This window comes from Theropithecus gelada, chromosome 5 (genome assembly GCF_003255815.1).
Source record: "Theropithecus gelada isolate Dixy chromosome 5, Tgel_1.0, whole genome shotgun sequence".
NCBI lineage: Eukaryota > Metazoa > Chordata > Mammalia > Primates > Cercopithecidae > Theropithecus > Theropithecus gelada.
In genome coordinates, this window is record NC_037672.1 from 142,919,974 (window position 1) to 142,934,588 (window position 14,615).

General features: G+C 44.4%; 1 protein-coding gene across 3 annotated transcripts in view; it reads right to left on the bottom strand.

Annotated features, from left to right (window-relative positions):
* ZNF827 (zinc finger protein 827) overlaps positions 1–13,578 on the bottom strand; it is a 175,112-nt gene extending 161,534 nt beyond the window's left edge. For 2 of the 3 annotated variants that reach the window (XM_025386278.1, XM_025386279.1), the window contains exon 1: positions 12,763–13,349. In XM_025386278.1, the coding sequence (XP_025242063.1) occupies positions 12,763–12,805 (43 nt within the window). In that variant the 5' untranslated portion in view covers positions 12,806–13,349. Of the gene's footprint in view, positions 1–12,762 lie in introns of all 3 variants that reach the window. The other variant, XM_025386277.1, reaches the window with a different exon arrangement.
* Positions 13,579–14,615: the final 1,037 nt, after the last annotated feature.

Genomic DNA, 14,615 nt, shown 5'->3' on the forward strand with positions numbered 1-14,615 from the left:
TCCTCTTTGAGAATCTTTTACCCACACACTTGCTGTGTTTCCTCAAACATTTACACATCTAACTGATAGTATGTGGTCTTGCACTTGTTACCATATTGATTTGTACTTATCCTCTGTGATTATTTTGTGTCAACATTTGAAAGAACTATCAGCAGAGGTTGCATCCTACAGAACTTCTGTTAGCCAGGTAAATGCTCAAAACTTTTCCTTAATGAATGAGGGTTACAACTCTTAGCCAATCAAATCGTCACTGCTCTAACATGACACCGTGTCGCCACACACCTCTACTCCCAAAAGGCTCTCAATTCAGTATAGTGAAATATGTGTTCCCCTGCTGTGGGAACAGATTTCCAATTTTAAATAGAAACCAAGCAAAGTAGCACTTTACAGAATTGTTTCCTGAAATATTAAACAATTTTAGAGTTCAATGCTTCTCATCTCACCCCACATTACTTGAAGTCCTTAGAAAATCACCCCCAACGGGTGGCTGAACCAGCTTCTTCATAAACACAACATCTGCTGTTTCATTTTTGGATAGTTTTATTTATTCAACAAGTCTCATCAAATCAAATGTATATTCCTTCTAACTTCTATCCTATTGGTCCTACTCTCTGTTTTCTGATTAGCACTTCATACGTTTATGAAAATACTTTCCAAGCTGAATTTTAATTTAATTATTTGCTTCCATCTCTTTCTCTGCTCACTTGTCTCTGAGCTCCTTGAGAGCAGGGACCATGCTTTATTCAGTTTCGCAAATTCCCAAACTTTGCTCAGTTAGTGCTGGTGAAATGAATGAATGAATGAACAAATGAAGTATCAGTTATCACACACAAGCTGAGAATGTAGGATGAATAACAATTTACTCCCTTTTTCACTTGACAGAACTTCATATATTTGAATGTAGCAATCATGCACAATTTTTATCCACCCCCACTCTTAAATTAAGTATCCCCAATTGCCTCAATAACTAGTTTCTCATATGATGATTTCAAGAGCCTACAACATTCTAGTTGCCTCCCTTCTTGTGAGCAGTTTATCAATTTCCCCCTTTAAATCAGTGCAACCAATCTGGGATTCAGTACTCATAGATGGGTTGAATCAGTTTGTAAGAGCGATGTTGCCACCCTTGTTCTGAATTCCATACTTAAATTCTTTTAGCCAACTCTGCTGAAATGTATCCATTTTTCAAATAAAGGCCGAGTTTTAAATATTAATTGTTGATTAACAGTGGTTATCTCTGGGGGTGGAAGCTGGGATAAGGGGACTTTCATACTTTAACATTATTGCATGAGTTTAATTATTTATACTAAGCATGTACTACTTTTGTCATTAAAAGCCAGTATCAATTTTTAAAAATAAATTAATAGTTAATATTTGTGTTTTCTATGGTTCCAGCCTTACGGAGTACGTCCAAGCCATATTTAAGCTTCTCATACTTTTTCTCTTCTTCTGCACATATTTTTTCACCTATCAACAAGTATTTGAGTAGCCATTTGTGCACAGCACTTCTCTCTAACTACGATCTAGTAGCCAACCCAAACCTTACTTCTAGATTGTGAAATTTCTCTCTTTCTATAAATGTCACAAAGCAGCTCACTGTAATTTGATTTCTCACTTTCTTAAGGTCAGATTAAAATCCAGTAAGATATTATTTGAAGTTTGCCTTCCCCTAGAAGGGAGAAATCATATAGCAGATTTCAGTAACGTTTCCTGGAGCGTAGGGTCTCCCACACTTTGTTTCCTCCCAAATACAGCTGTGTTTCATGCTCTAGAGAGGACTGTTGGGTTAACAAGTAGGGCCAAACAAGTGCAGATTAGAAAACATCGCCTAATTCTAGGCCATTACGCGAAGGCAGTGCTCTCCATATGGAGCACATAATTCAGGCCTCAGACAGTGTCACTGCATGTGATTCCATTCTACTACCCTCTGCTTAGTCCCTGCTCTCTAGGAGCTCAGAGACAACTGAGCAGAGAAAGAGATGGAAACAAATAATTAAAATTCAGCTTGAAAAGTATTTTCATAAAGTTATGAAGTGCTGATCAGAAAACAGAGAGCAGGACCAATAGGGTAGAAGTTAGAAGGAAGATATACATTTGACTTGGTAAGACTGAGATAAACTCAGATCTTAAGTCTTTGAGGAGGGAAATATTATTGGCAGCAGCAGTTTTCATGAATCACGGGACCATCAAGTTCCATCAGCAACTAAAGGGTTCTCCTCCTGTAGCGGAGGGGCTCTAAGCAGTTTACAATGGCCAAAACCATCTCCTTCAGGCTGTGGGATCCCATGTAGACTTCACAGACCTACAGCTTCACTGGGTCTCAAGAGACTATCAAATGGTCCAGCCCTTGGTAGTGCTGACACTGATGACTACAAGCTAGCTTCTTCCTCTCTCTGGGTCTGTGTCCACTTCTGTCCAATCAGTGGGAGAAGCAGCCCTTCCCTGCCTGCCTCACAGGCAGATGATAAAGGGCTTCATGAAGAATAAAGTGTAATATAAATAGGAGGTTTGGGTAATGTACTGTTTTCCATTTTACATGATGGAGCTACTGAAGCACAGAGATGATTAAGTGACTTGCCCAAGGTCACACAGCCAGTGAAAAACCTTGGTGATGGGACAGTTTAAGGGAGAAGACTGGAGTTTGTGTCTCCTGCCTACTGTAGGTTCCTTCTGTGAGTCTCTCTGGTTTCCAGCCTCGAGGAGTTATAGTCCATTACCCAGGTCCACAAGCTAATTTTAGGGTTTTAAGAGCCTGAAAAATTACCGTCACTAAGCTGACCAGGCTCACCATCGCATGTCTTTATTTTTGGCTGAAATGGTAACATCCAGAGTGGGAGTGCTGGTTAGTTCAGGGGTCCTCAACTCAGGATTAAGCAAATTAATCACATCACCCAGGGAGCTTTTAAAAAATGTTAATGCTCAAGCTCCACTCTGGGTCAATTCAACTTAAATCTCTGGGGGTGTTCGTATTTTTAAAATACAGGTGATTCTAATACATCTGGTTGAGAGCCACTGGGTTGGCTGATGGTGATCAGAAACTGATGAACACCAATAGTTGTCCTTGACTAATTACATAATACAGTTCAAGCAATCCTCAGTTGACATGAATTCACACCTCAAGTGTGTTAACATGGCCAGCATTTACTGTGCACATACCCTATGCCAGACACAAATCTCAAGTATCCACATGTACAAGCTGACTTAGTCTCAGAGAACCTACAATGGTCTCTCACTTCACAGATGAGAAAAACAGGCAGATAACTGCAGTAACTTGCTAGTGTCATGGCTACCATGTGGTGCTGCCAGGATCTTAATCCCTATACAGCTTCTTGATACTGCCATCAAATGTGCTGTACAACACCTGAGACTCTGATGAATGGAAAGATCAAAGAATGCTGGGGAATGCAGAACAGTTTCTAATCCAAACGCCTACAGGGATCAGGAGGTAAGATACCTGAGGGAGGCGGGCAGGTGTATATGCATATGGGGACATGGTGGCCGAGTGGCAGGAACTGTGGCAGACTGACGAGCACATGCCTGGGGAATGGAGACAGCCGCCACCGACTACAGCAGATTGCTGCCATGTGGGGAGGTGGGCCCAGTGCGAGTGGCTCTTCCAAGTTTTCAAAGGAAGCTGGAAATTTGGATTTTTATAGGAAACCTCCAATTTCCAAAATGTTGTCTCAAGTTTTTAAACAGTATCTGTGTGGGGCAAAACACAGTACTATGGCACCAGCTTGTAACCTACGATATGATCTCTCTCTCCCACTGCGCACACATACACACACCCCCATCCTTCATTTAAGATTCATTGCATGTATTCTCTTGATTTGGTTCTCTGTGATTAGAAACAGCAGACCCTGCCTTTCCTTCTTTCTGTGTAAATAAACTATTACCTATATAACATATGGAACACCTAATATAAATTTCCTCTGTGTTATTCTAACCAGTGGGCTGCCTGTTGAACAGAAGAATAAATAAATATTTATGGAATACCTATTCTCTAATTTGAGTCTCACTCTAAGTGTCTAAAGGAGGATTTAGTATCCTCACTTTATAGTAAAATCTGGTTATAATGCATATGATTATTACACAACTTACATACAATTCAGATCAAATCATATAAACAGAGAAACTCATTCCTATAGTAAAAGCCTACTATAATATTGTTGGCCTATGAAACAAGTATTAGTCAAGTCCTACAATAACAGCCTTGTAAAAGAATTTTACCATATCATATTATTATTATTACTCACCACTCTAATGAGATGTATTGAGAAAAAAAACCGTAGAAACCACCAAAAAGTTCCAGGTCAGAAATACCTGTAATCTATTCACAATCTAAACAAACTGAAACACTTTTCACATACTTGGTAATAAGTAATATTTATTAAGTCTTTTCTATACAGCAGGCACTAATTAGGCATGATTTTGTGTATATGTATAATATTTACATTTGTATACGTATTCAATTAATCCTTCTAATAGCTCTGTGATACAGAAATTATTATCACTATTTAAAGATGAGTAAAGTGGAGGACAGGGAAGATAAGTCCTTTGCCCAAGGTCACACAGCTAGTCAGTGGCAAAGCTGGGCTCTGAACAACCTGGCCCCAGAGTCTGTACATTTGACTGCTGTGCTACGAACTTCGAAAGCACATGAGTCCTGTTTCTACTTCAGTTGTGCCATACACAGTAGACAAAGTTAAAAGAGGGCACAGTCACAAATGATACTTTCCCCCTCTCATTACAAAACAACAACAAAAGCTTTTTAAAATACAGCACCAGACCACCTAAGATACTACTAGCGCTATGTAACCTTAGAAACATCTATCACCCTCCACAAGCACAGTAGCTGGTTTCAAAAGCTCAGATAAGCAGAGTGCTACTGATCAATCATGTAAAAGATCATTTTTTCCTGGCCTTCTTCAGTCTCCTTTGAAGGCCACCTTCTTCAGCACACTCAAAACAATTCACCCTGAGATCCACATCTCTCTCTCACTCCTTTTCTTTTTCCCTTCACATCACAATTCTAATGGGGTCTAACCACTTTTCTGACCCATGTAGAAATGACCAAAGAGAAAGATATACAGAGAGAGGTTATTTTGGGGTTTGCTTTTTCAGGCCCTAGCCTCCAAGAAGGTCCATGCATTTCTTCCTTGCTGGTAGAGAAACTTGGTTGAATTAGGATGTTCTTAAAAACAGAAGCAAAGTGTATCTAAACCGTGGTCACTTAAGGACTCCAGAGACAGAACTTCAGTGGTAAAGGCTGTTTTTCATAAGAAGGGAATGGACAGTCGGAAACAATATCCTTTTTAGGCACACTGAATCTGCCGCATTTAATATAACCCTAGGTCAGACTGTGAAAGCAGAGTTGCTAAAGGCCACATTCTGACCTCAGATCGTGGGCGCGTATCACTGTGCATTTTATAAAATTAGCTACAGTGCAGCCTCTCTCTGTGTGTGTGTGTGTGTGTGTTTGTGTGTGTGCGTACATGCAGTGAAGCTAACTTTTATAAAATAGACAGCAACATGTACCCATGCCACTTAAGATTAGTATCAAGCCAAACTCTGATTTTAATTTATAAAACTACTTTGTAACTACAACAATTCTATCCCAAGGTGGGTCCCTGGGGAATGATAGGCATCATCAGAGAGGCCCCTGCCTCAGCACCTAGTCACACACTATTCTCCAATATCATAAAAAATAACTTACAGAGAGAGGGCAGAAATACAAAACTTGCTCCCAAACACAAGGGAGAAAGTAGCCAGAAACGCCGGCCCATCAAGTACTCTTAGCTATTTCTAAGGTCTGTGCTTCACACATTAGTCTCTTATAAAATATGACAGAAGACATTTTGGCTACCATGAACTGTAAAGTGTTTTGTACACTTAGCCCTAGATGGAATGAATTACTGAGCTACACCTAGCAAACCAGGAGACAGAAGAGAGTACATCAGAAACAGGCACCATCATTTACAATCTATACCTCTAAAATGTGGTTCTAAGAGTACATTAACTAGCCAATATAGCAATGAAATCTGATGGAAAAAAAGCTCACATCCTACCATAACTAGGCCTGGTTGGGATTTTTTTCCAATAAGAGAAAACCTAAAATCTATGCCTTCACCACAAAGCTCATGGTCTTGTAAAATCTTATGCTGGAAATCCTTAACGCCCCCTAAAGCCCTATTCTGTAGGTCATACTCTCATTATCTTGTTCTGCGATCAGTCTGATTAAATTATACAAAATTACAAATACATCACTCAGAATGAAGAGATTAGCTCCAGCCAATTCTGTTTGTTTTTCCTTGTCCTGTCCTAATACTCCAGTGGATATTTAAAAATGAAGAATGGAGGAAGACATGGCAACTTCAAATGGGGACAAAGGCTATATTAACCTAATCTCAGAAATACGCTGTCTTCAGCTTTCACAGATGGCACCGCTGACCAGTCATAGAAACAGGGGTAGCAATGTGGGCTCCACCATCATTTCCCTCTCTCACACCTTGTGCTGCAGTCTCAATGTTGGTGTCCCCCCAAATTCATGTTGAAACTTAATCCCCAATGTGATAGTATTAGAGATGGGGCCTTTGGGAGGTGACTAGATCGTGAGGATAGAGCCCTCAAGAAAGGGATTAGCACATTTATAAAAGGGGCCCTAGAGAGCTTGTGTGCCCCTCCCACTATAGAAAGACACAGCAAAAAGATACCATCATTGAAGCAGAGACTGAGCCCTCAGCAAACACTGAATCTGCTGGCACCTTGATCTTGGACTTCCCAACTTCCAGAACTGTAGGCAATACATTTCCATTGTTCATAAAATACCCAGTTTAAGATACTTTGTTATAGCAGCCAAACTGTCTGAGACATCTTGTCATCTTTAAGTCCAAAGATACCAATTCGCTTGTAAGTGACCAGGGTTAAAGATAGTGGATGAGAGTTTTTCCCTTTTGTGAAACTAACTTGTCCAGACAGGATCCGAACCCAAACTAACTTGTCCAGACAGGATCTGAACCCAAACTACTGGGATTACTTAAGTAAAACTATTTACCAACTCAGCGAGGCACCATACATTTTCAATCCAGCCTTTTCTACAAGAACACATTGACATTAATAGAACTCCCTTGTATTTTAAACCAACTTCTCAGCTGAGGAGAAGCCTGCGTCATCACTCTACCAACACACTCTCCCTTAGGTGTGTCCATAGTCTTTGTCCATTTGATTTTACAAGCCTCACAAGATAGAGATTTTCTACACCTCCCTTGGAATTCTCCTAATAGAGGCCATTCAAAGACTCTAAAATCTCAAATGCACAGCAAGCTTTCACACTGGCCGAAAGCTGTCCAATTTATACTTCTCCAGCATGATTTATTAACACTTTGTGCAGCGAGACTTGTCAACTCACACCAGCTGTGTCATCCCCAGAGTGAGACGGCAGCATGCAGGTAAATTAAAAATCAATTTTTTTATTAGAAACTATTTTGAAGCATGAAAAGGAATGTGATTTTGAGTTATCTTCCCTATTTTTACAGGAAAGCTCAGTGATACCCTACTTACTGTATTAGGAATACAGGGAGTTTTTTTAGAGAACAGATAGGCATGATTATCCAGCATCAACCTAGACTGCTTCTGGGTACCTTGGAATCATTAGCTCTGGCTGACAGGATCAGTGAACTATTTTGCCACTTCAGACTCAAATTTTTTCCCACCTGGTCCCTGCCACAGTTAGTCAGGAGGTACTGCCCGTTCACTGCAAAAATTAATAAAAATTTATAAGGGAAAAGAGTTCAATCTTTCATCCTTTCTCTTTCGTTAGACACAAAAACACTGGTAAAATGATAAAAATAAGAACTTCTATTGCTTTTCAGTCATTTTGCTTCCCAATTTTACTAGAAAGCAAGAAAGAATTTTAAAAAGTTTTGTTAATGAAGAACACAATAACCTGATCTGGTCTTGACCCACAACTGAGTAAACAATGAAAATACTGGAATAATAAAACAACTGCTTTATTAACTTTTCCTTTGTGCTCCCCCTCGGGAATAGGCATCAGGCAAATTTCCAATGGTAAATATAATAGGATCTAAACTTGTACACGTTTATGTGTAAGTTGAAGCTAATGAAGAAGTAAGTGATCACCAATGGTAAAAAAAAAGATTTACAGATGTAACCAACACAAGAGAACACCCTTCCTCATACTTTCCCTCTTCAGTTTGTGATTCCAAATGTAAAAACGTTCATAAAGTGCCTAGTCCCATGCGTGGTAACAGTCACAGCATCAGTTAGCCACACAGTTACCCGCTCTTCCATTTTCTCAGGCTGACAAACTTTTTAAAGTTATCCAGTTCAGGATTCTGCTAAAGACAAGCAGGTGCTATAGCTCAAAGCGCCTGTTGGATATTTTTTTAAATATAGTATTGGACCTTGTTAATGGAAAGAACTTTTGTAAAAGAGCCATCAACAACAGCAGAATCATACTTAAATCCCAAAATGATAATTACTGCTCTAGGCCAAGAAATAAAAGCTGTATCTTTTGTAATAATTTTTAAAACCACCGCTCAAAACTAGTGTATGTTTAATACCCTTTGCTTAGGGTCACCTGCAAAAGTTAATACAGGACTTCTTTTGATTTGTAGACAGTAAGATCGCCATTCAACCCTACAGTATAGGCCATCTTTTTCTGCATATGTATGAGGCCCATATAACAAAACAAACACAGATACAAACACACACACTTCAGAGGCCCAGGAGGAAATGGCTGTGTAGAATTTTAAATCAGAAACCAAGGCTTAGGTTAGTAGTGTCAGGTTAAAGGCTAACCCATCTCCAAAGCTAATTCGGTTCTGAACAGTCCCATGGGTGTCTAGCCGAACAGAAGGAGCTAAGAAACCTTAGCAGGCCGGAGCCCAGACTGGGGAATTGCTGGGACTCTGTGCCAGGGGCTGAGGCTCACCCCAGACTTGGTATCAGATAATAGCAAGTGCTAGTCTGGATTTCCAGGACTAATCCACTCCAGGGTGGAACTTCCAGGTTCCCTGGTGTCTGTGCTGTGTAGTGGGAGGACTGTGGGCTTTGTAGATCCAGACTGTGTCTGGCTGGTATTGTACTTAATATCAGAAAAATAGATCCAACACAGAAAGAGTCTATAAGTAGCAATGCTTTATGCTGTAGAATCCTTAGAGGGGTGCAGACACAGGGAGAGACCTAAGAGGAAGTGGAAAGCCCTCCTAATTTTCTACAGATTCAGTTTTCGTAAGTTCCTTTTTTTTTTTTTTTTTTTGTATTCGAATTCTAATTTGCACTTCTTAAATGTGTTTACAGGTTCTACAGATTCTTAAAACAATGTACTAACAGTGGCCATTAACCACTTTTGTATTTACTCAAAAGGACTCTCTGGCTTCAAAAATAGTTTTCCCCCTCTCATTCCTTCAAGATGTCCCTTCCCCTCCTCCGGTACACACTCCTCTCTTTTAGAGTCAACTTTTAAATCTGCCCCTATTTAACTTCTTAAAACCCTGGGATGACTTCTAGGAAGAATACTTTAATCCCCAGACTTCCTATATTTTAAGTTTGATACAAAACAGTACTCCAGCAAAAGAGGAATCCTCCTCTCACATATAAACAAACAAACAAACAAACAAAGTGTCTAGCTTTAAAACTGGGACTTAGAACTACAATTATATTCGACATTAAATACAAATTAACACTAATTTTTCCCAAAGTCAATAATTACTACTTCACACCACTTGCAAGTTTCAAGCCTCACTCAGCACTTAGCAAGCGTTGGGTGACTGTAACTGAACTGCAAAATACACCATTTGCCCAGAAATTGCGAAGTCCAAACGCAAACTGCTTTAAAAACATGTGTAAAACACACTTAGCACAGGCAACACACATCCACAAAACTCCATTCAATTCAAAGGTAAGTGGAAAAGCTCAGAAAATTAAGGCCTCACTTTCAAAACTGCAGGGACTTTTACGGTGTTTCCAAAGGTAATTGCTTCTTACTTCAGTAAAAGTGACTTTATGTGACTGAAAGAGGGAGGTGATTTTTTTTTTTTTTTTAAGTGAGTGGATAACAGGATTCAATCAGACAGCAAAGTAGGAGAACCCACTCTCAAAATACAACTTCATCACCAGGTATCGACGCGCAGGAAAGGCCCACCAAGCACACGAGCTAAAATGGAGCCTGAATTTCCTCTCAGACGCAGAGGGTAGTCGCAGGAGGTCAGGGTCAAGGTCATCAGCAGGGCAGGCTGCAGCTGCCCGACTGCACTGCACACAAGAGGAGGGAAGGCGTTCCATCTCCGTCACAGTCGAAACAGATAAATCCCTTCTCTCCCACCCTCCCTCTAACCCCGCCAACATTTTTTTTTAAGCAGGGGGAGACGAGAAGAAAGGGAAAATGACCAAATAACCTCACCGCCCTGTTTTCGCACACAAGCTCATCAGCTCCCAAAGTTGCCATCTAAGGGCAAGTTCGCAGAGAACACTGAAGCCCATTTTGTCCGAGCAGGGCAGACCTCCCCTGACCCCCCCAGAATTCCTGCCTCCTCTACCTCCCCCCACACGCCCCCGACAAGAGCCGGGCAGCGCGGCAGTCCGGCCATGTGCACGCACACTCTTCCACCAACTGCTGCGAGTTTTCTGTGAATCGCAGCGCGGAGCCTCCCAACTCGCCCTCCCCGACTCCACCGCCTTCTCCTTCCTCGCACAAAATTTCCCTACACACGCAGCCGCCTGCGAGTGATTTTATGTGCATATATATTACATATGTGATATTATCCTCAGAACCTCTAGCGGGCAGGCGAAGAAAGGACTGCACAGGGGCATTTTCTTTTTTTTTTAAAGGAAGGGGAAAAAAGCAAAACCCAAGCCCTCTGCGTCGACTCCTGCGTACCGGGAAGGGGAAAGAAAGAGGAATGTTTGCTGAGCGGACTGCTTGCAAGTGCCCTTGCTCGCCACTTCGGCTGCGGCCCGGGTGACACGGAGGCGCGGGGGCGCCCGGCCCGAGCAGCCCGCGCCCCCCTCGCCCCCCTCCCGGTCCCCTGGGCAGGCACCGCCGCGGATATTTCGCGAGGGGGAGATCGATCGCGCTGCCTGTCTGCAGCGGAAACGCACACGCTCACACACAACCCGAGCCCGAGACACCATAACCTTAACCCTTCCCCCACCCTCCGTGAACTTCAGGTGACCGACCACGTCGGCCTGACACCCGGGCGGGCGGGCGCTCCGGCTCCACTCCCGCCCCCAGCCCGGGTTTTGTAGGATCGGGCTCCGAGCAGCGCCAAACCGCCGGGAGAGGGGAGTAGTGTGGGGGGAGAGAAGAGAAATTGACCCTCCGTCTCCCCCGACCCCTCCCTCCGGCGCCTCCCGCGTCCCCTCCTCCCCGTCACCCCGCCCCACGCCTTCTCCCCTGCCCCCTCTTCCCTGCATTCAAGGAGCCGGGCGGCCCCGGGGGATATTTTTAGTTGCTTCTTTCTCCTTCACTTTTAGCTTTAGCAGCATCTCGGAACACTCAAAGCGGAGAAAGACTGGGGGTTTGGGGGGAGCTGGAGAGGGAGTGGGGGAAAAGTTAAGAGTCGCGCAAAGAGAAGCCGGAGGGAGGGCGGAGAGGGACCGGGGGCGCGGGTGGAGGAGGGGAAGGGGACCGGGCCGTGCCGGCGGGTGTGTGTCTCCAGTTGGCGTGTGTGGCTGCCGCCGGGGAGGGCTGTGATGCACTTTAGTCCTGGACTCTGCTCAGGCTCGCCAAGGAGGGGGTCTGAGAGCCCGAGTCTCGCCCGGCTCCGTCTGCTCCGACTGACCCCGCATTTTATTGCGGCCAGGAGCCCTGCTCCTCCCTCCCCTCGGCTCTGCAGGGACCTCGCGCGCCGCGAGCCGCCCTGCCTCCTGCCTCCGCCTCGGCGCAGCTCCCGCACCCCACATCCGCCCGCCGCTGCCTGGCCTCGCCCCCCGCCCGGCTGCCCCGCGCCCCGGCGCGCCCCCTCGCCCCGGCGCCGCGGGAGCAGCCGCCCGGCGGCGCGTGTGTACCCGTGTGTTTGTGTGCGGTGCCCCTACACCCTCCCCAGGCGCTCCCGCCTCGCCCGCCCCCGACTCCCCTCCTCCGCCGCCGCCTCCTCCACCTCCGCCTCCTCCTGCTCCAGCCGCCGCCGCCGCTGCCGCCGGCGGCTCGGGGGCCGACCAACCCCGGCGCAACCTTTAGCCAGGGACGGACCTCTCCCTGGATCCTGTACCCGGCGGCTGCTGCGCGCCCTCTCCCCGACACCCCCAAACGCCATGTCACGGCCCCCAGCCCTCCGCGCGCCCCGACCCCCGCACCCTCAGGCGCCGGAATCCACAAGGAATTTTTTTTTTAAGATTCCAACCTCTCCCACCTCCCCCCACCAAACCCCCGATAAAACCCCCGGCATCCACACTACTCCCCTCCTCCTTTCTCTTGCCCCCTCCCCCCAGCAACCCGGAGTGAGGAGGGGGAAGGGGAGGGAAAGGGAAAAAAAAAGCCCGATCTCAAGGAAAAAAAGAGGGGGGGTGAGAGAAAGAAAGAAAAAGAGAGAGAGAATAGAAAGGGCACGGGGCTGATCATCACCAACATGGCTGCCTCAGCATAGACCTAAACGAGGAGTAACCCGGGCTGTGTCTTTGTCAGTTTCACCTCTGTAACCCTAAACTAATGCAGAAAACAACGGAGGAGGCTGCGGAGGGGAAAGAGGAGAGGGAGGGCGAGAAAATGGCACGAGAGGAGGTGGAGAAGGGATGACTTACGTGAGGGAAGGCGCTTGGGCTGCTCCTGCTTCCTCCTGGGCATTTTCCCCCTTTTCTCACATTCTCCTCCTTGGTTAATGTGAGATCAAATAAACCCCCGTGGGGGCAGAGAGGCAGACACTGGCAGGAGCGGGGAGGTAGTTGGGGGGCGGGCGGGCGGGCAGGGGGAAACCCCTTCTCCGGTGTGTGCAATGGGTTGAAGCTTGTTTCCTGGAGCCAGAAGAGGGGTTTTCTTCTTTTCTTTCCTTTCTTTTTTCCTTTTTTTTTTTTTTTTTAATTTTTGGTCGTGCACCTGGCTTGTCCCCGAGCGTAATATTCTTCAATGGAAACGGATCTAATAGGTGTGAGTGTGTGTGTGTCCTATGCTCGCGTGTGTGATGGGAGGTATAAATAAATGAGTGCCGGTGCGGCGGTGTCTATGGCCGCGCTCTGTGTCTCCGAGCCCCTAACACTAATGTCGGGATCAAAGGGCAGCGGCGGCGGCAGCACAGCTCACAGCTCGCTCTCTTGCTCTCTCTCTCTTTCTCGCTCTCTCTCCTCTCGCGCTCTCTCTCTCGCTCTCTCTCTGTCACACACACACACTCACACACACACAGAGGCACAGACTGAGGGAAAGAGAGAGCTACACACACACACACACACACACGCACGCACACACAGAGAGCAAAGAGGAAGGTGCCCCAAGGCTCCCAGGGCGGACTCAGCCTCGGATTTACAACCGCTCTGTCTGGAAAGAATGGGGGGCGCGCGTGCGGGGGTGGGATGGAGTTCTTCACATTTATCCCGCTAGTCACCAAATCTAGGGGGAAAAAAGTTTTTCCCACTCTTTAAACAACGATTAGTTCATTATTTTACTGATTTTTTAAAAGGAAATAAATTTCTCTCTTAACTTTCTTTTGTTTATTAAGCTACATTTTGTTCTGTATGTAATTCTGCAGGCTTTTGTCCCTACCCATCACCTTAAATCTGGAGGTTAACGTCTCCCACACACTCTCGAAAAACATTCCAATAAAACTAATTTTAAAAAAACTGAAAAGACAACATATGGTGAAATCAATAACTTGGTTGACAGTTGACAGAATAAGTGCCCAGTTTTGGAGTGTCCAGTGGAGTTAAAACTGAAAAATGCTCCTAAATGAACATTACAGCTACTTGACAAAGAGAGGAAAATAAGATTAGGTCACCCCTCATGGTTGCTTTAACTGCTACGTGATACTCCTAGAGTGCACACAGCAATCTTTACTTCGGAAATTTACTTTTTCCCCTGCTATATACTGCAGGTATATGAAGTTTACCCTGAACCAATTTCAGTGTGCATTATGAGCCCAATATAGCAGTTTTCATTAACTGATACATACTTTCATTACCTTACAAATCACACATCTTTCTTCAAAGAGAGACATAAAGGAGAAAAATAGAAAAGGACGGGTCTCACTCGAGCACAAAAGGTACTTGGTGAAAGAGGACTGTTCTCTTTGTGACTTGCAGTCATTTGGATAAAAGTTCACTCAGAGGTTGTTAATGATTTAAACTCCAAAACCTGCTACTATAATTGAAGTAAAAATGGTCTGAAGAAGAGTTGTTTCATAAAACTCTCTTTGTAAGAGGAAACTTTGAACTTAGCAGAATACATTATATGTCATGAGTCAGATGTAGCTAAAAAATAAAAAGGTGCATTATTTAACTACATCTTCCCTTTTTAGCTTTTTTAAAACTCTGACTCATCATCTTATTATGTTAAATATTTTCCTACCAATTTTTAAATAGACCTTTTCATCAAAGAAAGTGGAGGCACAGTAAAGATACAGAACATTAAAATGACACTCTATAAGCCTACATGGATAACTCATGCC